Source organism: Sorex araneus, chromosome 5, assembly GCF_027595985.1.
Source record: "Sorex araneus isolate mSorAra2 chromosome 5, mSorAra2.pri, whole genome shotgun sequence".
NCBI lineage: Eukaryota > Metazoa > Chordata > Mammalia > Eulipotyphla > Soricidae > Sorex > Sorex araneus.
The window spans coordinates 2,702,148-2,724,405 of NC_073306.1; the positions used below are offsets into that span (position 1 = coordinate 2,702,148).

The 22,258-nt window shown below is 64.5% G+C and overlaps 1 protein-coding gene across 3 annotated transcripts; it reads right to left on the reverse strand.

Annotated features, from left to right (window-relative positions):
• Positions 1–10,919: 10,919 nt before the first annotated feature.
• Positions 10,920–21,736, reverse strand: ERRFI1 (ERBB receptor feedback inhibitor 1). 3 transcript variants are annotated; one of them, XM_055137579.1, is made up of 4 exons: positions 21,598–21,736; positions 13,366–13,563; positions 13,189–13,262; positions 10,920–12,889 (listed from the first exon to the last, which is right to left on the reverse strand). In XM_055137579.1, the coding sequence occupies exons 2-4, from the start codon at positions 13,485–13,487 to the stop codon at positions 11,799–11,801; spliced, it is 1,287 nt and encodes a 428-aa protein (XP_054993554.1). In that variant the 5' UTR covers positions 13,488–13,563; positions 21,598–21,736; the 3' UTR covers positions 10,920–11,798. The 3 variants fall into 3 exon arrangements, with proteins under 3 accessions (XP_054993554.1, XP_054993553.1, XP_054993555.1); XM_055137578.1 differs by lacking the exon at positions 21,598–21,736 and adding an exon at positions 21,233–21,451; XM_055137580.1 differs by lacking the exon at positions 21,598–21,736 and adding an exon at positions 20,171–20,219.
• Between the last annotated feature and the right edge of the window lie 522 nt (positions 21,737–22,258).

Sequence of the window (22,258 nt, forward strand, 5' to 3'; positions counted from 1 at the left end):
ACCCTGACGGCGGGCAGTGACCAAGACTCTGGGGACACCGTGTCATTAGCCCGAGGTTTGAGGACTGTTGCGTTTGGGGGCCCCGCCCAGCTGTGCTGCTCCTGCCTGTGTCAGGGGTCACTCTTGGTGGAGCTTGGGGGACTCTACAGGGAGCCGGGGCTCGAACCCGGGTCAGCTGCGTGCAAGGCAGTGCCCTCCCCACTCTGGCTCTGCCAGTGCCTGTGTGTTGGCAGAGTCTTCAGGGACCCGCAGATGCGCTGGGCAGGGGGTGGGGGCGGTCTTGAGGCCCTGCCTTGGCCCCGACTCCTTCCCTCCCCGGGGGTCCCACTCCCGTTTCCCTCACTGAGGCGTGAGAAGGACGCGCTTGCAAGCAGTTGCCCTCTGCTGTCCTCCAGCCCCTCGGCCTGCTGTGCCCCAGCAGCCACTTTGGTCTGCGAGGTCTGCACCCAGCACTTGGTGGCCCGGGGGGCCGCGCCTCGGTGGCCTGGTTTATGGGGACACGCGGTGACCCTCCCCTGCGGAGACGCGCAGAACGTCAGAGGGACCCGCGCTGAGTGCCCGGCCGGGCGTCAGCCCCTTCGTGGCTGTGCGGGCATCGCCACCCTGGACGCCGCATCTGCACCACTCGAGACCCGGCCCGTTAACCCTGAGCAGGCCGAGGGGGGCACGGCCAGAGGGGCCTTCCTTGGCACACCGGCCCCGGCTCCACCCCAGCCCCCCATGGCCCTCTGAGTCCCGCCTGGAGTGCTCCCCGGGGCAGAGGCAGGATCGGCCCCGAGCACCTCCAGGAGTGCTCCCCGAGCACAGCTGCGGGTGTGCCTCTTGCCCAGATGCCCGACCCTCCCTCCCCGTCCCTCCCCGACTCCCCACGGAGCAGCCACAGCGGCCCCCACTGGACTTCCTGTCTGCTGCCCAGACTCAGGCACGTCATAAAGACGGGATCAGACGCCGGGGAGAGTCCAGGGCTGGAGGCATTTGCCCTGGTTCAAGCTCCAGTACCACATGTGGGTCCCCAAACACCGCCAGATTCACTCCTGAGCACAGAGCCAGGAGTACCCTTGCGTACCGCTAGGTGTGACTCCAACACTCCCCCGGCCCCGCAGACGTGGTGGCCTGTGACTGCTTCATTGAGTAGAACGATGCCCTCCCTTGGTGCAGTGCGGAATCTGTCTTCAGCGGGTGAAGGGATAGAGAAGGGAAGAGAGGGAGGGAGAAGAGTGTGTCGGGAGGCGGGGGAGGGAAAGGGGCCGTCGGCGGTGGGAAATGTGCGCGGGTGCAGGGCCGGGTTGGAATATTGCGTGACTAAACCCCAATCACGAACAACTTTGTAACTGTATCTCATGGTGACTCAATTGAAAAAAAAAAGTTGCTTTTGGGTCACACCCGGTGGTGCTCAGGGGCTCCTCCCGGCTCTGCGCTCAGGAATCACTCCTGGCGGTGCTCGGGTGATCTCCGGAGTGCCGGGGATCGAGCCCGGGTCAGCTCCGCGCGAGGCGGGTGCCCTCCCCACCGTGCAGTGTTTCGAGCCTTCGTCGGCCTCGCTGGGTTTGGGCGACCGTCTGGGGGGTGGGGGCTTTGCACCGCCTCGGGGAACAGCCCCGGGGCTGCTGGGGATGGCAGTGGCTTCACCCCGTGACGCCAAGATGGGGGACACGGGCCGGCGGAGCAGCCCATGCAGGCGGGCCCGGGAGGGCGGCAGCCCCAGAGGGGCCCGTGGCTCGGGCGACAGGACAGGGCGGAGGGGGCCGGCCTGGGGTCCCCGCGCAGGGGTCTCACCGGGAAGGGGCCCGGGGAGCGGGCGTGCCGGGCGCAGGGGGCGGGGCAAGAGAGGGGGCTGGGGGTGCAGGGGCCGCCGTGTCCTGCGTGGTTCCTCCGCCTTCGAGCGCCCGCGGGCCCACCGCGCCCTGGGTGCCATCCACGGACCTGCAGCCGCCACGCGGGACACAGTGCTGCTCCGTGCCGCGGCCGTGCCCTGTGGTGGGTGTCGGCGCCGAGGGTCCTGCAGGCCGCAGGTGCAGGCTCTGCCGGGCTCTGCCAGGCCCTCCCTGAGACCTCGGAGAGCTTCCTTAGAGGACACGGGTGCGGGGCAGCGCCGGGGTGCCTGGGAGCCCGCCTCTGGCACGGCGGATTTTGTTTAAAAAAAAGTATTCTGGGCTGGAGAGGGTGGGTACGGCGGGGAGGGTGTTTGCTTTGAACCTGGCTGACCTGGGTTCGATCCTCGGCATCCCATAAGGTTCCCTGAGCACCGCCAAGAGTGGTTCCTGAGTGCAGAGCCAGGAGGAACCCCTGAGCACTTTCTCTCTCTCTCCCTCTCTCTCTGTCTTTCTGTCTCTTCTTCTCTCTCTCTCTCTCTCTCTCCCTCCCTCCCTCTCTCTTTTTCTCTCTCTCCCTCTCCCTCTCTCTCTCTCTCTTTCTCTCTCTCCCTCCCTCCCTCTCTCTCTCCTCCTCTCTCTCTCCCTCTCCCCTCTCTCTCTCTCTCTCTCTCTCTCTCCTTCTCTCTCCCCCCCAGCAGTGCTCAGGGGATACTGGCTCTGCACTCAGGAATTCCTCCTGGTGGCCCTCGGGGGACCATATGGGGTGCCGGGGATCAGACCTGGGTTGGCCACGTGCAAGGCAAGTGCCCTCCCCCCGTGCTATGGCTCCGGCCCCTCTCCCTGTTCCTCCTTCCCTCCCTCCCTCCCTCCCTCTGCCGTGCTGACCGCTGTGGCCTCCTGCGTGGCTGTCGTGCTCCTGGGGTTGGGTGCGGGCCCCGTTGCTCTTACTCTGCCACACCTTGGCCGTGGCGCCCAGTGGTCACAGCCTGCTGGGGCTTGCTCCTGCTACGGTGCTGGCACATCTTTCCAGTCGGGGTGCTCAGCAGGGGTGCTCACTTGGCAGTGCTCACTGGCGGTGTAGCTCGCGTGCAGCCCGGTGGTGCAGGAGCAGAGCAGCGCTGCCTGGGGTGTGCCCGGCACGTGTGGTGGCCCCAGGGGTCGTACTCTCCACCTCACTCTTGCAGGGCAGCTGCTCTCGGCGCTGCGCCACTCTCTGGGCCCCCGGGCCTTTCTCACTCATTCCTTTTATGCCGGGTCCGCCCGTGGCGAGGGGGCAGGTTCGCCCTGTCGCCGGCTCTGTGGGGTCCTCACAGACACGGACCCGTCAGGCTTCCCGTCTCGATCCGGAAGCAGCGTTGGTAGATGCCCCTCCGCCCAGGACCACCCGGAGGCGTCTCCCGCCCACGGTGTCAGTCCCTTGACCACTCACGGTCGTCTCTGCTTCAGTCTCGTTTGTCTCTGGTGCGGAGTTGTTCCCGCTGGCTTGGGGGCCCCTTCTGGCTTTTTCTAAGTTTCCAGTAAGTTTAGCACCTGGATGTTTGGGTTCAGTATTTTCCCCCTTTACTTTTGTGTTTTGGGCCACGCCTGGACTCAGCTTGCTCCTGGCACTGTGTTCAGGAATCACTCCTGGTGGGGCCCAGGGGACTGTTTGGGGTGCCGGGGACCAGTCTCGAGTGTCGCCAGGCCAGCACCCTCTTGCTGTCCTCACCCCACCACCCCCGCCCCTGTCCCCGTCCTGGGTGTGTTGGAGCTCTGGCAGGCACTTTTTTTTTTGCTTTTTGGGTCACACCTGGCGATGCTCAGGGGTTCCTCCTGGCTCTGCACTCAGGAATCACTCCTGGTGGTGCTCAGGGGACCCCGTGGGATGCTGGGAGTCGAACCCGGGTCAGCCCCGTGCAAGGCAAACGCCCTTATCGCTCCAGCCCCATGTACTGTCTTATTTTTAAGTAAACTGGGTGGCATCGGGGCCCTCGCCCCCCGCAGACTGTGTGCCTTTAGGTCTGGGACTTCTCCGTTCCTCTCTGCCGTTCCTTCCTCCTTTCCTCGCGGATGCTAGAGGCTCCTTCCTGCTCGAGGCGCCCCCGCCCGTAGCGGACTGTCTCCGGGCAGCACCGTGTAGCCTAGCCGCGGGCTGACCTGAGTGTGTCCGCTCTCTGCCCCTCTGCCCCTGCTGCTCTGGGGGGGGAGCCCCACACTTCTGAGTGGGCCCCTCCGACCTCCTCTGCCGTCGGGAGCAGGAGGCATCGCGTCTGCGAGTGCGTGTGGACAGGGGCCCGGGGCTGCCGGGGGGGGGGGGCTCCCCACTCCCTGGCACTCCGCAGTGCCGCCGCTCTGCCGGTCTGGGCCGCGGTCCCCGCACTCGGGTTCTGGAGTCGCTTGTAGAGGCGGCATCTCTGCACCGCGGCCGAGCGTCCCGTGTCTGTCGTGGCCTTTCTCACACCCTCGAGTCTGCTCCTGAGACCCCTGCTTCCCCCACCCGCTTCTCGGGACCTTCCTTGTTTTTGTTTATGTTTTTGGGTCACACCCGGCGATGCACAGGGGTCACTCCTGGCTCTGCACTCAGGAATTACTCGTGCTCGGAGGACCCTATGGGATGCTGGGATTCGAACCTGGGTTGGCCGAGTGCAAGGCAAATGCCCTCCCCGCTGTGCTATTGCTCCAGCCCCACGGGGACCTTCCTTGGCAGGGAGGCGGGTGGCCGGCCCGTGCGTCTCGGGGACAGATGAGCTCCCTGGACAGGGCTCCCCGGGGCTGACCCCATGGGGGCTCGTCTCGGAAGTCCAGGCTTGCAGGAGACAGATGGGGTGCACGCACAGGGCCTGAGCAAGCCCCCGGGTTGTGGAGAAAAAGGGGGGGGTGTCGGGGTGTTAGGGGCGCGTCAGCCCGCAGCGGGCCAGGCGGGGAGGATCAGGCCTGCAGAGCCGAAATGGGTTTCCAAGTCGGTCTCAACTCGTTTCCGTCCACGTCGGTGTCTAAATAACACGGCCGAGCTTTATGTGCAACTCCGGGCGTGGCGCTGATGTATGATTCAGAAAGAATAATATGAGTGTGTATGGATGGAAATGGGCATTTGGGTGGGGATTAGGCAAGAGCAAAATTATAATGCATGCCGGGCAGATGCCTCCACCACCCTCCGCTCTGCCGCGGTGGGCCCGAGGAACCGAGTGTCCAGAAAACTGCCCTGGGGCGATGACTGAGCACTTAGAACCCCGAGGAACACGGTTCGAGCAGAGGCGAGGTGACCCGCAGGTGTGCGCCCAGGGATAAGCCGGGCTCTCGAGGGGAACATTTTACTTCATAGGTTTTCATTTGGTGGTGCCGGGCGCACCGTGCCGGCCGCGCAGTCCCGGGCCGGGGGGCGGGGGCGGGGGCGCTGTGAGGCAGCCTTCCCGGTCAGGAAAGAGATGTCTCCGGAAAAAAAAATTGTTTTTAAATGGGGCCAGGGTGTTGGGGCCACACGCGGCAGTGCCCGGGTTCCCTGGAGGTCGCGGATCACTCCTGGCGGTGCTCGGAGCACCTTCGGCGGGGCTGAGCCTCCATCGGGGGCTGGCCCGAGTGTCCTCACCCCATCCTCTCTCCGGCCCGAGGGGAAAATGGGTTTCTCCCCAGGGTCTGACCAGGAGCAGGTCCCCAGAGTGTCGCCGGCCCGGGAGATAGATCTCCCTGGTGCCGTCCTGCGATCGCAGCCGTGGTGCTGGCCCGTGGGGGCTGGGGGAGTCGCTTCAAAAACAAAAACAGCGAACAGCTATCTGCCGCCTCCCACGCGGCTGATTAATTATCAGCCCGCCCGCCTCCCCCACACGCTCGCTCCCAGGCCGGCCCGCCGCCCACCAGCCCCGGTTCCTCTGGGGGCTCAGACCTGCCCCAGGGGCGGGGGGAGGGGGGGTTCTGCAGCCGACCCCGCGGCCACCACACCGCAGTGCCCCCCGCCCGGTGCTGACCCCAAGTCCTTGGCTCTTGGGACTGTTCTGGCGGCGCCCCCAGACCCCGATCCCCCCATAGCCCCCATCTGTCCCGAGTTCGGGGGGCAGGCGGGGAGCGGAGATGTCAGGAGCCCCGGGGTCGGGCCTGGTCCGGTGCTGGGGAGATAAAATCCCAGCAGCGCTCGCGCGGGGAAGAAGCAGGGCCGGGCGGCGAGGACTCTTGTTTTCCTTGGAAGCCGGCGGAGCCTGGCACGGGTGACGCCGGCCGGCCTTGCGCGGGCACTGGGAACCCGGCCCGCGCCCCCTTCGCAGTGCGGGAGTGTGAGCATGTGAGCGCGGCCACCTGGGCTCCTGCAGGCCCCAGACGTGTAATTAGAGGCTCGGCCGGCTGCTGGCGCAGACAAGTCTCGTCCTGCGTCTGGGCCGCTGTGGGCGCGCGGCGGGCGGCCGGGCCGGGGGAGCCGGGAGCTGAGCGAGGCCCAGAGGGGACGCCAGGGCCCAGGACGCGAGGGCCTGCAGGCCGGCCAGCACGGCCGGGGCTGGGGCCCCTGCAGGCTGCCCGCGTCCCCAGAGGGAGTGTCCCGTCCCCCCATCCCCCGCCCCGGCCGGGCAGCCCCTACGGGAGTCAGAACTAACCCCACGTGACTCTCAGATGAAGAGGCTGGCCGGAAGCACGTGATGCGGCCCCTGCGTGTCTGACGGGGACCCAGGGGCCTGCGGGAGGGAAGTTGCTGACTCCTGTCAGGGCGCGGGACCAGGTCTGCGGAGACGGACTCTCCCGCCTGGCCGCTGGCCCCCCTCCGCACGTCCCGGGCCTCTGACAGAGACGGCCCCGGCCAAGTGTGCCTGTGGCCCCGAGTCTCGGGAGCACATGGAAACCCGGGAGCCTGCTCAGGCCTGCCCTGGGCACAGCCCCTGCGCCAGGCCCGGGAGCTGCCAGTGGGATGCGTCCCGGGCGCAGGAAGTGTGACGTCGGCACAGCCTGGGCAGCTGGTGTGGACGCACCGGCCCTTTCACCCTGGCCTTGCTTCTCCCTCTTCCTCCCCAGGGAACCCGGGCCAGTGTCCACGTGCTGACCCATCCCAGGCACCCGGGGAGGGGACGGGACCTGGGCGTTGGGTTTGGGAACTGTGTCATCTCCGCGGTTGGGTCCCGACTCGTCTCCTGTTTGGTGTCGGGGCCAGCCCTGGCTCAGTGCAGGCTGGGGGGTGCCTGGCAGTGCCGGGGTGGTGGTGGGGACCACCACAGATGGCCTGGGGCTCCTCTGGGCAAAGCATGTGCCCCGGCCCCTGGGGAATCTCCCAGGCCTGCAAACTGATCACTGTGTCACTGTCACTGTCATCCCGTTGCTCATTGATTTGCTGGAGTGGGCACCAGTAACATCTCCATGGTGAGACTTGTTGTTACTATCTTTGGCATATCGAACACGCCACGGGGAGCTTGCCAGGCTCTGCCATGCGGGCGGGATATTCTCGGTAGCTTGCCGGGCTTTCCGAGAGGGACGGAGGAATCGAACCCGGGTCGGCCTCGTGCAAGGCAAATGCCTTACCGCTGTCCTATCGCTCCAGCCTGCAAACTGACATTACTAGTATTTTGGTTTGGGGGCCACACCAGCAGTGCTCAGGGGTCACTCTTTCCTGGTGCAGTTTGGGGGACCACACGGGATGCCGGGGATTGAACCTGGGTCAGCCGTGTGCAAGGCACACACCCTCCCCGCTGTGCCTTCGCTCTGGCCTGCAAACTGACTTCCCGTGGGACTTCCCGCGAGAGGGCTTCAGTCTCTGTTGGTCTTGGTATCCGGTCCACACCCGACGATGCTCCTGACTGCTCGGGGATTAGTTCCTGGTGGTGCTTGGGGGGCCCTGGGGGATGTCAGGGATCGAACCCAGGTCGGCCCCGTGCACAGCAGGTGCCCGACTGCTGGCTGTTGCTCCAGCCCCAGGTCTGTGGCAGTGGCGAGCGCGGCCTGGGCTGACGGGAAGCCCGGGCAGGCAGGCTCGGCAGGGGCGGCTCCAGCAGTCCCATTAGCATGATGGGTAAATATTTACATGGCAACGTGCTTGCAGAGCTTCACAGCAGGCCCGACGCTGCCAACATTCATTTCTGAATTGAAATTTTCTTGAAGGCCCTGGTCATGGCCCTGAGCCCTGGCCACCCCATCGCAAGGCCTCCAGATGGTCAGTCTTGCCCCGTGAATACAGCCTGGTGACTCGGGCAGCGCCAGTTCCCTGCGTCAGATCCTAGACTCTAAGGAAGATGGGACTTGGGTGGAATCTGGGTAATGGGTACAGGAATATCTGGACTGTTGGTCACATTTCTTGTGAGTCTTCATTTAACATTTTAAAGGCTCTTTTGGGGGCTGGCGGTCACACCCAGCGGTGCTCAGAGCCGACTCTTGGCTCCGCACTCACGGATCACTCCTAGTGGGGTTCAGGGGACCCTATGGGGTGTCGGGGATCAAACCTGGGTCAGCCACATGTAAGACAAGTGCCTTACCCCCTGTACTGTCACCCCAGGCCCTTGACATCGTCTTTCCCGACCACCTGTGTTAATTACAGGCTCATCTTTAAAAATAAAGTCTTGGTCCTGTGGCTCTCGGTCTGCTGCTGCCCAGGTTTCACCGGGACACTCGCCCGGGCAGCGCTTCTGGCTCACCGCGCCCCTCCCCGGGGCCCGCGCTGTGTGAGATGATGGAAGACTGCACCGCTGCCCTGAAGCTTACACGAGCGGCCACACTGACCACCCTGGGCATCTGTTGCTTGGCCGATGTTCGTTCTCACGTTGGCGGGGCCCCCGGATGCCCATTGGCTGAGCAGAAGGGGCGGAGCGTGGCCCTGGGCCCATGTCCCGCCCCCTCGCCGCAGCATTCTGGGGTCTTTGGCTGTCTTTGGCATGTGTTAGTTTACTTGGGGGTCTGGGAGGAGAAGCTTTTCCCTGCTGGTACCTGCTCACCCAACCCTGCAGCTCCCGCTTGCACCCTGCCCTTTGAACCCTGCCCTTTGAACCCTGACCCCTGGAGACTGCATGTGGACCCTGTGCCTGTTTATTCCTCATTTCATTGTATTTGCAGTGTGGGGATGGAACCGGGGGGCCTCAGGCCTACAAGGTGGGTACATAAGGCTGAGGCACCCTCCCTCCCCTCCCCCCTCCCTCTACCCTGCTTCCCTCCCCCCTCCATTCCCCTCTTCCGCCCCCCTTTATTTTTTTTTTCTTTTTGGGTCACACTTGGCAATGCACGGGACTTACTCCTGGCTCTTCACTCAGGAATTACTCCTGGCAGTGCTCAGGGGACCCCATGGGATGCTGGGAATTGAACCCGGGTCAGCCGTGTGCAAGGCAAAAGCCTTATCTGGAGTGCTATCACTCCAGCCTCCTCCTCCCCTTTGTCCCTCCCAGCCTCCCTCCCTTGCTTCCCTCCTCCCTCCCTCCCTTCCCTTCCTTTTCTCTTCCTCGCCTTCCTTTCCTTCCTCCCCACCGTGCAGTGAGGAAACGTCTTTCACAGGGCCTTTCCCTGGTCCCTGGAAATGGGCAGTGACCCGACCCAGGGCTCAGCACCCCCCACGCGTGCTTCTGGGGCAGGACACACGGGCGGCCGGCCAGGGCTGCGCTCACGCGGAGGGAGGGCGGCCTGTGGGGCCGGGCGAGCTCCTGCCTGGATGTTGGTCCCTCTGAGTCCCTGACGGAGCCTTTTGCTTCCGGCCCCCAAGCTGTGCCAGCAGCCCCTGGGGTCTGCAGTGCCAGGCCGGCGCCCACCTGAGGGGCCGGTGGGCTGGGGGCCTCCTGCACGTCCAGCCCGTTGGGCTGCCCTGCCCCTCCATCCTCCAGACCCCTCCAGGGCAGTGCTCCCAGGCCCAGGGTGAGTGGGGCGCGGCGGCTGCCAACGGCAGATGCCCGGTCACGGCTTGCGCAGGCCGGCCGGGGTCTCCAGACCAGGGAAAGCGGAACAGCAAAGGGAAGGGAGTGAGGCCGGAGGATATCAGCCGCTGCCGTGTGCAGGGGCAGAAGCATTTTTGCCCCCCAGAGACCATGTGGATAGTTATCGATGCTGTGTCTGTCCCGTGATGCACCAGACCACGTGATAAAGCCCAGAGGCTCGACTTCCTCTGCCTGATTTTTTTTTTTCCTTTTTGGGTCACACCCGGCGATGCACAGGGGTTACTCCTGGCTCTGCACTCAGGAATTACTCCTGGTGGTGCTCAGGGACCATATGGGATGCTGGGAATTAAACCCGGGTCAGCGCATGCAAGGCAAATGCCCTCCCACCCCCCGGCTGTGCTGTCACTCCAGCCTCCTCTGCCCAATTTTGAGGAAAGAGGCAGAGGGCCTGGGAAGGAGGCCCGGGGTACCCAGCATGCCACGGGGGGCTCTGCCACCTGCTGGCACCTCCTTCCTGCCTTGTCAGTATCTACCAGGATTCTCCCACTGCAGGCTCCGGCCCCCCCTCTTGCCCGGCTCTTCCACGTCCCCCCAGCGGCCTCAGCCCACTGCTGCCCACCCCGCGCATTGTCTGTGGCGGGCACCAGGCTTGGCCGCTGTTGCCATGAGGGCTGGCGCCGTCTGGGGCCTCGCCCGTGGACGTGGTTGCACATGGCACCCACAGTGAGCCAGACCCCCCGGTGGGTCAGCCAGAGTGCCAGGCCCCCGGCACACGCCAAGCCCTTCCCGTTGGCCCGCCTCGGCCACGAGGACGGCGACTGCAGGCGAGGCCCCGAGCCCGAGCTCGTTTCTGGGCGGGATGCCGAGTTCGGGCCCAGGCCCCCGGTCCCTCATGTGCCATGCATGTGCAGGCCAGCGTGGCCAGGAAGCCGGGAGGAACCGACCGGGTCCGAGCAGTCACGGGAGAGAGACTCAGCCTGCCTGAGGCTTGCAGCGGGGTCATCCCCACTCGGAGATGGGGGTGCCAGTGGGTGCCGGGGGCGGAACCCCGGGGCAGCCCCGGGCCAGGCAGAAGCCTTCATGAACCGTCTCCCCGGCCCGCAGCCCAGTGGGACCATTTCTCACTGCGTAGGTTTCTGGGTGGCGTGTGGGGCGGGGGAGAAAGAACCCAACAACACAGGCCCCTGCACCCGCAGAGCCTTGAACTCAAGGGAACGACGGAATCTCCAGCTGCCTCTCCCCGGCACCGGGCGGCAGGAGAAGATCGAGCTTGTATGAGTTTAGGCAAGAAACGTTGTTAACGGTGTCATAAATAAGTATTATAATTTTATTAAAATGAAAAGACAATATTCCAAATAATGCAACAAAAATGAACAAAGTCCTCTGTCCAATACTGTACATACGATGCAGAGATCAGTGCATTTCTCTAAAGCAAGTTTTAACCTTCATTTAGTTCATACTAAAATAGAAGCTTTTCAATAGCTCGAATACTATCCTCAGCAGTTGAAACTGTAAACAGCTCTTTTAACTGTTAAGAGAACATCGTGGTACTGTGCCCGTTAGTCAGCACCGCGCGGGCTCCGCTGGACAAGGCCGGAACGTGGAAGCAGGTGTGGTGGTGGGGGGGGGGGGGCGTGTGTCCGAGGCTGGCGGGGGAGCTGCGGGGGTGGGGGTGGGGGGCGCATGTGGCCCGTCGGGAAGGCAGCCCGCCACTGCTCCCGTGTGGTTTACTCTCAAAGCAAACGAGCCCCAGGAAATACTGAAGAGGAACCAGCAACACAAGGCCAGCTTGTGTCGTACGTTTTCTAATACAGTCTAGGAATAAAAAATAAAAACCAAGCACAACACGTATCCCGTCCTTGAACCTGCAACCACACAACTGTCCCATGATGGCTTAAAATGGATCCGCCGCGGGCGGCTGGGCTCTGCCGGGGGCCACGGACGGGTGGGCGGCCACCGCCACCGCCCCACGAAGAAACAGACGCCAGCAGCCTCGGCCCCTCCAGGACGGTGGGGGGGGGGCCTCACGGCACGCAGGGCCATGGCGAGAGCACACGTCCGCGCGGGGGCCCTGCAGCGGGCAGAGACCCACGGCCCGAGCGGGTAGGTCCTGGGCGTCCTCGCCCCTGCCCGCCCTGCAGGCCGGACCCCCGGCGAGCGTGTGGGCAGCGCGGGGCGGGGGTGGCTACGGCGAGACCACGTAGGCACCGTGCTTGCGTTTCCCCGGGCTCCCCAGCTCCAGCCTGGCCTTGGGGTCCGGGCGCTCGGCGGGGGGCGCGGGCAGGCGGGCGCCGGGCTCCTCGGCCTCGCACAGGAAGTGCTGGTAGCGGCACAGGTAGGGCGGGCGCTCGGGCAGCAGGTAGTAGTGCGTGGAGCTCACCTTCCTGCCGTTCTCCATGATGGGCAGGATGCAGGGCGCCTTGCCCGCCGCGCCCTCGCTGTGCTGCCGCTGCAGCGCCTTGCTGCTCACGTACTTGGGGTCCGGGGCGAAGCTCTGCGTGGGGGGCATGACCCCGTTGAGGTAAGACGGAAGGCTTTTGGGGCTCGGGGTGCGGGAGTTGCTCCGGGACAGGGGCTCCCGCGGCGGCACTTTGGGGGGCTTGTCCTCGTCGCTGTACGTGCTGGACGTGACCTCGGCCGACCACCGCCGGTAATCGGGCTTGGCGGGCCGGGGCGGGATGGGGACCCGCGGCGGCACCTCGGGCTTGTCGTCGTCGGAGTTGGGGGAGGCGCAGTGCGCGTGGGCGCGGCCGGCCGCGGGTTTGCTGAAGGAGCCCGCGGGCCCCGAGTGCGAGCGCCGCAGCCGGCGGCGGGCCTGCAGCGGCGCGGGGCTGGCGGCGGCCGCGGCCTCGGGCGCCCGGTCCAGGTCGGTGGCGGACGCTGCGGGTGTGTCCAGGTAGGCGTAGTTGATCTGCCCGCAGCCCCGGAAGCTGCGGCGGCCCGGCAGGTCGGCCTGGAAGTCAGGCAGCGCGCAGTGGCCCAGCAGCAGGGCCGTGTCCGAGCTGGTGAGGAACTGCACCTCGCTGTCCGCCTCGTCCCCGGACAGGTCCTCGGAGATGGGCAGCGGGGGCAGCGGCCGGGAGCCGCGCTCACCCAGGGCCGTGCCCGGGAACGGGGCGGGCGAGGCCCGGCTGGGCGTCAGCGGGGGCGTGCTCAGCGACAGCCTCTTCAGGCCCCCCGCCAGCCGCTCCTCCTCCCAGGGGCCGGGGTCTTCGCTCGCGGGGATGGTGAGGGGGGGCAGGCTGCCCCTCAGCCGCGCCGCCTTGGGAGCTCGCCCTGCAAGGAGAGGAGAGACGCCGCCGTCACCCTGGGCCCCCGGTGCCACCCTCGCCCGCCCCGGCAGCCCCGGCACGGCTGTAATTAGAGACGGGCAGATTGGGCACGCACACGGTTCAAAGGACGAATTATCTCTCCCATCGCCCGGACGGCTGCGCGCGGCCCACGCCCACACACCTGGGCAGGGCCGTGACGTGTGCAGCCGCGGGTGACCGCCCGACGACCACGCGCCCGGCCTGGACACAGCCCCTGGGCGCTGCACGGCTGACCTCCTCCCCGCCCCCGACACCGATGCTCACCGAGACCGGGCAGGTGCTCCGGGGCTGCCGAGTTCAGCCTGCAGGCCATGGTTATGGGGTCGAGACCCAGGAAGCTGCGGGAGGGAAGCAGGAGGGGGGGTGTCGGCGGCGGCGGCGGCGGCGGCGGGGCACGTGCCCCCCCCACTCCCCGCACGGCGGGGCGGGCCCAGGCCTGACCTGTTGAAGTCACTGCGAGGTCCCCAGCAGCTCTCCAGTGTCCCCAGGGCCTGGCCGTTGTGCAGAAACCCAGATTTCAGTGGCGCCCCGATCTCCTGAGCAGCGATGCCCGCCACTGACATTGTGCCTCGTTCCAGAGTGTTCTGGAGCCGCTGTGCCGCGGGAGCCGGCTGTCTAGCGGCCGGGCGCTTTCATCGCCTGCGGGGGAGGAGGAGGAGGAGGAATGAGGGGAAATGCCCGCGTCAGGTGGAAACAGAAGAGTGGGGGTCGGGGGGAGGGGGCCAGAAAGACACAGCCACAGATATCAGGCCGGAGCACAGGTGAGCAGGGAGGGCGTCTGCCTCGCACGCAGCTGACCTGCGTTCCATTCCTGGCATCCTGGAAGGTCCCCGGGCCCTGCCAGGGGTAATTCCCAGCACAGAGCCAGTAGGAGTGACCCCTGGCACGGCCGGGTGTGGCCCCGAAGCAAAACAAACTTCCGACTCTTTTTTCGGCTTTTTTGGGGTCACACCCGGTGATGCTCAGGACTTACTCCTGGTGGTGCTCGGGGGACCAGAGGGGATGCCGGGATCAGACCCGGGTCGGCCGCGTGCAAGGCAGACGCCCTCCCCACCATACCGCGGATCTGGCCCCAATCCCGACATTTCTATGCGAATCAATTCATACGTCTTATGAGGCGCCTTAAATGCAGGCCCTAAAAATCAGCTTTCTGGGCACATGCGTGTCGGAACAGAGACCTCCCAGCACGGTGGGAATGAGCTGGCACAGCAGGAGTCACCAGCCCAGCGCCCGGAGACACGTGCTCTGTCTCCCCTTCTGGGGGCGGGGGCGCCCAGCAGAGGCGGCGCCTTCAGGAAGGTTCAGGAAGGACTGACAGGACACTGGCTTTTGGCAGCCAACACCCGGGGCTTGCCGGGCTCATATGACACCTTGCCCGCACGCCCATGGGCAGGTCCCCCTGGACCCGGGCCGTGGGGGCCGGGAAGGTGCTGGTACCTTGAAGTTGGCCATTTCCATTTTCCTGTGAAAACGGAATCCTGCCAGGTCACCAGCTCGGGGGCGGCCGAGGAGCGCATCCCCCCCGCCTCCTTCCAGAGATAAACCCAAGGAAAATTCCTCGAATTCTCCTTCCGGAGGTGCCTGGTACCTGCAGGGCCACGGGACAGAGGCCGAGTCATTCGCTGTCTCAGTCTTGAGGCCTCTCGGCTCCAGCCCCCCACATCCACTTCCCACTCGCTCTTGCGGCCTCCGTTCTGCTGTGGCCCTTGGCAGCTATGCACGTGTGTGTGTGGGGGGCGGCACAGGTGTTATTTTTGTTTTACGGACCGACCTGTCACCTCCCACTGGCCCTTGAGCACAGGAGAAGGACTCTTTCCCAATCATCGGGTGCCACAACCGGGATGTCGGCAGGTGCCCAGGAAGTGAATGTTTGCTGAATGACTCCCCAGAGCATTCCGGGTGCAAGGCAGAGGGTTTCTGAATTTAGGGATCATGATAAATTGAAAGAGAAAAGTAGAAACCAAACACTAAAGACCTGTCTGCACTGATATTTCCTTCCCAGCTCAGGAACCAGGGGCAGTTCTGTGCTGGGGTTCCAGATACCAGCGACGGAGCAAGGCAGGTGCTGGGTCTGAGTGATAGGTCAGCGGGAGGGCGGTTCCACCCCCGGCACCCATTCTGCTCCCCGAGCACTGCCAGGAGTGACCCCTGGGTGCTGAACCAGGTGTAAGCCCTCAACATCGACAGGTGTGACCCAAACCAAAGAAAAAAAAAAAAGGCTCCCCCAAAGTTAGCAGGGGCAGGTGTGAAACGTTTTTATTTTCCTGTGGGGCTGGGATCACACCCAGGGCCTCCTACAGGCGCAAATATGTCAAACAGGCGGGCCCATGGGAGGAGGTCACCGGGCCTGCCCGCGCCAGGGCCTTCCCGCGCACCCCCGCCCCGGCGGGACGGGAGGGAAAGTCTGTGTGGCAAGAGAAAAATGAAAGGCCGGAGAGGAAGGAGAATATGGTATTTAAGTAGTATGAACGCGCACGTTTGAAGATCACTGCAGAGATTACAGGAAAATGCTGCGCGGGCGGGCGGCCTGCAGGCCCCGCCCCCAGCTGCGTGCGGGCCAACCAGCGCCCGGTAATTGGGGCGGCCTGCAGATCCCGCCCCCACCTGCGTGCGGGCCAACCAGAGCCTGTAATTGGGGCGGCCTGCAGGCTCCGCCCCCACCTGTGTGCGGGCCAACCAGCGCCTGTAATTGGGCGGCCTGCAGGCCCCGCCCCCACCTGCGTGCGGGCCAACCAGCGCCCGGTAATTGCTGTGCCAGCCGCCGGGCCGGGCCAACCTCGCCTTGCGCGGCCGATTGTGCAAGGCCATCCGGGCCGGCCGGGCAGGAGCGCGCGCTCCCTCCCCGGGCTGGAATCACCCGGGATTGCTAAACGTGCATTTCGGCGGTCACTTCACATTCTTGGTCCTGTTCTAGAAAAAGTTATTTTTTGCTCATTGTGTCCCGCACCTACTTGTTAGCTTTCTTCGGGGGAAAAAAAACAAAAAACAAAAAACCCTCCTTTTCAGCAGAAAAAGAATTGTGTTCAGTGAGCTGCTCGCTCCTGCCCACAATGGTGTCTTTGTGTATTCATGGCAGGTGACCGCCTCTCGTTTCAATGGGGAATTGTGAATGGCGGTTATGAAACTGTCCCAACTTCCTACTGCCCTGCCGCAGAGAAGCCAGGGCCAGCGAACTGCACGTTTCCTGGGAAGGGACCTCGGGGACAACCTGCAGCCTGCAGGTCTGGGGGGCCGGCTCTGCCCACACGCGTGGCCCAGGACCCCCAGGGTCCCGGTGCACCTCAGCCCCCTGGAGCACCCGTGGAGGGGAAGGACCAGGACCCATCGCTCTGGCCAAGAACAGGTTAAAAGCAAACGCGCTAGCCCAGTGCAGTGGGACTGCTCTGGATTTTGTTCCTTGTAATTACAAAACTTGCCCCCCTGAGCCTTCACAGCGGAAGGGAGCCGCGCGCACACAGCCCACTTTCCCGGCAAGATCAGTGGCGGGGGCAGAGAGCGTCAGAGGGACAAAGGCTCGGGAGCCGATGTTAAACCCAGCAGCCCCGGGCAGCCCAGGCACTGGGTGACCTGAAATTCGCCAAGTCATCGGAAGCCTTTTTAGTGTCAAATGCTGTGAAAGCATCCCAGAGAGCAATAGGGCGGTGGGGAGGGCCCTTGCCTCCTTGCACGAGGCGGACCCGGGTTCCGTCCCTGGCATCCCATGGGTCCCCCGAGTACCAGCAGGAGTGAGCCTCGGGCACCGCCAGCGTGGCCCCCAGACAGAAATAAAACAAAAAGAGCCCACTCCCAAAGGCGAGCTACTCTTCTCATTAAAATCCCTTGAAGCTTTTCCTTTTTTTTTTTTTGCTTTTTGGGTCACACCCAGTGATGCTCAGGGGTCACTCCTGGCTTTGCACTCAGGAATTACTCCTGGTAGTGCTTGGGGGACCATATGGGATGCTGGGGATCGAACCCAGGTCGGCCGTGTGCAAGGCAAACGCCCTCCCCACTGTGCTATCGCTCTGGCCCCTTGATGCTTTTTCTTTCAGAAAATAAAACAAAACCTTTTGCCTCTTGAGGCTGTGGCTGATCAGCCCGACACTGACCAGTGCCCCACACTGCCCTATCCCCTCTGGGCACTGGCATCCGCGTGGAAGGTCCACGGGCCACTGGGATCTCTCTCCAAACCCAAATTGAACCCCGCTTTCACTGCACCCCCAACACACGCATGCGGTCTGCGGCGGCCAGAGCCACTGTGCATCCGTCACCCGAGTTCCCACACACCAGAGCCACAGCGGTCGTCTTGTAGGGCGCAGGTGACCCCCGGAGGCCCTCACACAAGCCTGCCCTCCCGCCTCTTCCTCAGGCTCTCTGAGAGCTGGGCCTCCTTTCTCTGCATCCCCGGGGGCCTGGCTCTCCCCCTGCAGACCCTCATAGCGCTAGTTCCCGACACACTTTCACTAAGTGGACATGGAGAAAATGCTAGGCGATGCTCCCCTGGGCACCGAGGCCCAAGGAGCGTGGGAGAGCCACGCTAGACCCCCTGGGGAGGCGCGGAGGGCAGAGGACGCAGCAGGGCAAGGCTGGTCAGTAAACACACTTCCAAGATCCAAAGCAGACAGAGTGCAGACCGGGGCGCACGATCAACGCCAGGGGTTAAGGAAGTCCCTTCTGTTTATCTACAGCACTCCGAGGAATGCTCTCTCAAAACAAAGGGTTTCTCTTACCTACTATTCCTTCCGGGTGACAATGAACCCACTGTGGTTTTGTCGCTCTACCTAAGGTTACTTTCCTAATAGCTAAAAAAAAAAAAAGACCAAGACCTATCTGGTGCTGCTTCTCAGAGCTGAAATCACGGGCCCACAGCGCAGCTACCTTAAGGACACTGCAGGTTACACCTTAAGCCATGGCCAGTCCCTCCCGGCCTCATCTCTGCCCATCTCCTCCTTCCTCACCCCTGGAGGAGGGGCACATTTTTATCACACAGCTCATGCTTCCTTATTGAAAAGTGTGATGTAATTTCCTTCTTTCAATCTGGTTTGAGAACCTGATTTGTTTATTCAGGGTGATAAATGGTCTTTTCTCTTTTCAGCTGCAATGAACAATTACCTACATAACTATTTCCATACTTGGGGAGAGAGATGAAAGGTGAGCGTACTGGCTGGCCAAAAAATTGAGCACAAAAATTATCCGAAAGCTAATTTCCTCTTCACCAATGTAAACCAACACGCACAGGTCTGTCTTCATTCCGAATTCTAGAAACGCTCCTTGGTCCCAGGAAAGCGGAACCAGGCTCTGGCATTTTTCTGCTCGCCGTGTCCAAAGTGCCACTGGGTCAGGGGACCCGGGGGTCACCCCAGCGACTTGGCCAGCTGAGCCAGGAGGCCTGTGTGTGGGCCCGAGAGAAGACGGGGCTAGAGGTGTCCACGCACTCAGGTGGGCGGGGCCCTGCCGTCCAGGAGGTCGGACTTGGCGCCCTGGCGCCTCTGCAGGCCTGGGAACCTCAGCGGTTCAGGCAAGCCTGTGGGTGTGCTGCGGCCACGTGTGGCCTTGACTGTGTGGCTGACCGTCAGGACCAAAGCCCCTCACTTCTGGTTTTCTGAAATGCCTTGACGAGAACTCGGGACAGGAAGGGCCGGGGAGAATCCCCCCTGTGCCCCTGAGCCCAGCAGGCACTCCTCGCTCCTGTTCCATTCTTGGCTCATAAACGGGGGTCTCGGGCATCGACCTGCCCCAGGGGCCATGTTTGGGAGGGCAGAGCTGCAAGGGGCCCGCTGGAGGGGGCAGCCGCTGCCCTCAGACCTGAGAGAGGACTGACATCTCCCCCCAAAGCTGGCGTGTCTTCTGACTGCCGGCAGGCGGGTACCACAGCCCTTATGCCCCGGAGCTGCCCAGGCTCTGACCCTGATGGCCCCCGGAGGCCCAGAGGGATGGCAAGGCCACCCACTCCCCCACCGTGGGGGCTGCGTGCCCGCCGGGAGGGGGCAACTGGACACTGTCCCCACCCTTCAGCCCTGCGCCGGTCGGGTGGAAGCCCCCTGCTGCCTTTCTGAGCCCCTCCAGCAAGTCTCCCCCAGGTCATCACAGCGCCTGACCCAGCCCTGCAAATAAATGGGTCTGACGGGCCCCGCGCGTGGGCACAGGGACAGGAGTCTCGGGCAAAGCCCAGAACTTCCTCAGAGCCCTTCTCCTCCGTCACGAGCCCTGCCTGCCCTGCTGTCCCTGCGGAGGGACCACCTCTGAGCCAGGGAAACTGAGGCAGGTCCAAAGGGAAGGGCCCCCGGCAGCCGCGGCCTCTGGCCTCCAGCTCAGAGGGCAGGGGGGAAGCAGGGCAGGAGGGCAGCCCAGGAAGAGGCGGTCCCCGTCCACCCCCCCATCTTGGTGAGACCACCCGACTGACCCCCGGAGTGTGGACAGAAGCCCCGGGAAGCTGAGCAGGCCAGCAAGGGCGGGCGGGCCGCTCTGACCGGCCTGTGCAAGGCCCCCCAGGAGAGGGCGGCCGCAGGGGGCCGTGGTCACTGGAGGTCATCACCCGCTCCAGCTCTCACGTGCCTGCTCTCTGGTAAGAGCCCCTGGACAGGGTCTTCCCGCCTCCCCCTGCTCTTCCCTGTTCACACCAAGGCTGGGCTGCATCCAGCGCCCTGGAGTTAAAGCACTAACCCAGGTAGCCAGAGCCCCAGTTCTTATTGATATTATTATTATTATTCTGCCACCCCTGGCGACGCTCAGGGGTGACTCCTGGCTCTGCACTCGGGACCCTACCGGGTGCAGGGATCAAACCCAGGTCAGCTGCATGCAAGGCCAGAGCCTTCGGAGCTGGCCGCTCTCCCGGCCCCTGAGCGCTGTATTTTAGAGTCGCCCTCGGGAGGCCTGCGAGACTGGCTCTTTAGCCATTCCACGGAAGGAGAAACTGGACGCAGGCAACCAACAATGCCTCCAACCTCGAGTCTTTCCCTCCCTCTGGAACCTGAGGCTCGCACTTCCCCTCCCCTGGAAGCAGTCTCAGCGCCTTCGACAGCGCGAGTGTCTTTATTTTGGGCAAGCAGTGCCCCCGCTGGACTTTGTTTACCCGGAGAGTTATTCATTAGCTTTTTAATAAAGCAGGATGCGAGAGGGATTCCGCTGAGCCACCAGTCTCTGCAGCCAGTGAGCAGAGCTGCGGCTCTGGCCCGGGGGGGGGGGGGGGGGCCCTCTGACATTCGGATTCCTGGCACCAGCCGTGACAGCCCCGTCCCCCTCCCCTGCTCGCTGCTCTTTCTCAGGCTACCTGAAGGTATGCCGGCTTTCAGGTCAGCTCCAAGCATGCCAGGTCGGACCTGTAATTTAGGCAACCTGCTCTGCAAAGCTGCCATCAGTATTTGCAGAAAGAATGATCTGGTTCCGTTTCGGAGGTGCTGCAGCCAAGAGTTATTTTCACCCACATGCACGCACGCACGCACGGGCACGCACCACACAAAACCCCACGTCTACAGTATAGTTAAGTCTCACGGGGAGCGTCACCAGTATCCTACGGTGAACCGAAAGTAGGTGATTTGCTGAAACAGCAATTTCACCTGTCAAAAATACAAATAATTCTGACATTTCATAACAGCCATAAAAAGCCAGATTTGCTTTCTGGCCCTTATCAGTGACAGGGCAATCCTGCTGGGCTTTAAAATGCAAAATGTGCTTCCGTGCAATTATGACACCGGCTCGGGGCGTCCCGGCGGACGAGGCTGGGCGCCGGGCACGGAGGCGCTCGCGGTCCAGCCCGCGTATCCAGCGCGGCGACACGCACCGGCCGGGCCGCCCCGGGGGGAAGTGCCAGGGGGGGGGCTAGAGCCGAGGGGGCTTTCCTCGCCAAGCCCCTGCCGCCGTGTCGTGTCGGCCCAAGAGCCTGGCGGGGTCTCATGCGCAGAAACCAACTTCTCTGGGGTCTTCGTCTGCATCTGGGACGGGCCCCTGAGCGGTCGTTGGGTCCAAGTCAAACAGCTCTTTAAGGGCGATTTAGGTGCCCGAATGCCAAGAACTAAGGGCGGTGGGGGACGCGGCTGGGGAAACAGCGAAAAGCAGAGCAGTGAGCAGCCCGGACCTGGGGGGAGGGGCGGGACGTGGATGTGTCACTGATCCCACGGACAGCCCATCGCGACCTCCCAGACAGAAAGCCCCAAAGCTCTGCGGGGCACTTGCAATGCCCAAGGGGGAGGGGGAGGAGGGGGAGGGGGAGGAGGGGGAGGAGGGGGAGGAGGAGGAGGAGGAAGAGCAGGAGGAGGAGGAGGAGAGGAGGAGGAGAGGAGAGGAGAGGAGCAAGGCAGCCCTGACAGCTGCCTGGAAACCGGTCCTGCCCTACCTGTGCTGCAGGTGTCCCCGCAGTCCCCGGCGCGTCTCCTTTAAAGCTCAGCCTGCACCGCACCGCACTTAAGTTTATGACTAACAATCTATTCATATTCTTTTTTTTTTTCGGCAGGTAAGAGACCGGTTTCTTTCATGCCATGACGAAATCCCCGCGCAGCCCCGGCCGGCCCCGGCGCGCGCCCGGCTCCCCGCGCCGCCCCCGCGGCTCCCCGCGCCGCCCCCGCGGCTCCCCGCGCCGCCGCCCCCCGCGCCCCCTCCCGCGCGCCGCGTCCGGCCCCCGGGCCCGGGCGGGGCGGGGCGGCGCCGGCCTCGCGCCCGCCCGCCCGCCCAGCCCGCCGCGCGCGCCCCCGCGCCCCTTACCGCGCCGAGCCGCGGCCGCCCCCCGGCGCCGTCCCGCGCATGTCCGTGGCGGCCGCTCGCGCCGCGGGCTCCGGGCCCCGGGTCGCGCAGGCGCGTCGCGCTCCGGCCTCTCCGCGCCGCGCGCTCTCCCGCTCGCCCCGCGCCGCGCCGCCGCGGCCGCCGCGCCGCGCTTTATAGGCCGGGGGGCGGGGCCGTGACGTCGCCGCCGCGCCCCACCCCCGCGGCGCGGCCAATCGCGAGCGGGCGCCCTTAAAGGGGCCACGGCGCGGCCCGGGCGCGCGCGCGGGTCGAGGCCCGCGGCCCCACGGGGAGGCGGCCTTTGTCTGGACAGGCGCGGGCCGCTGGCCAACCCCCCTCCGCCGCCCCCCCCCCCCCCGTGCCCGGTGCCTCTGCGGGGCTCGGAGTGCCCCTTGGCTTTGCTGGTGGCCTCTGGTCCTCAGGCGGGGGTGGGGCCGCCGGCTGACCAGCTCTCCACGAGGTCCACCACCTGCTGCGGCCGAGGGGCAGAGCAGGGCAGTGGGGCACAGACGGCCATGGAGTGAGGGGCAGTGCCGGGCCGCGGGGGGTCAGGCCACATCTGGGGGCCTTTCTGGGAACGTGGGGGTCAGGCCTGGTTGGCCTTACACTTCTCTCGTGTTTGAGAATCTAGGCCAGGCCGTCG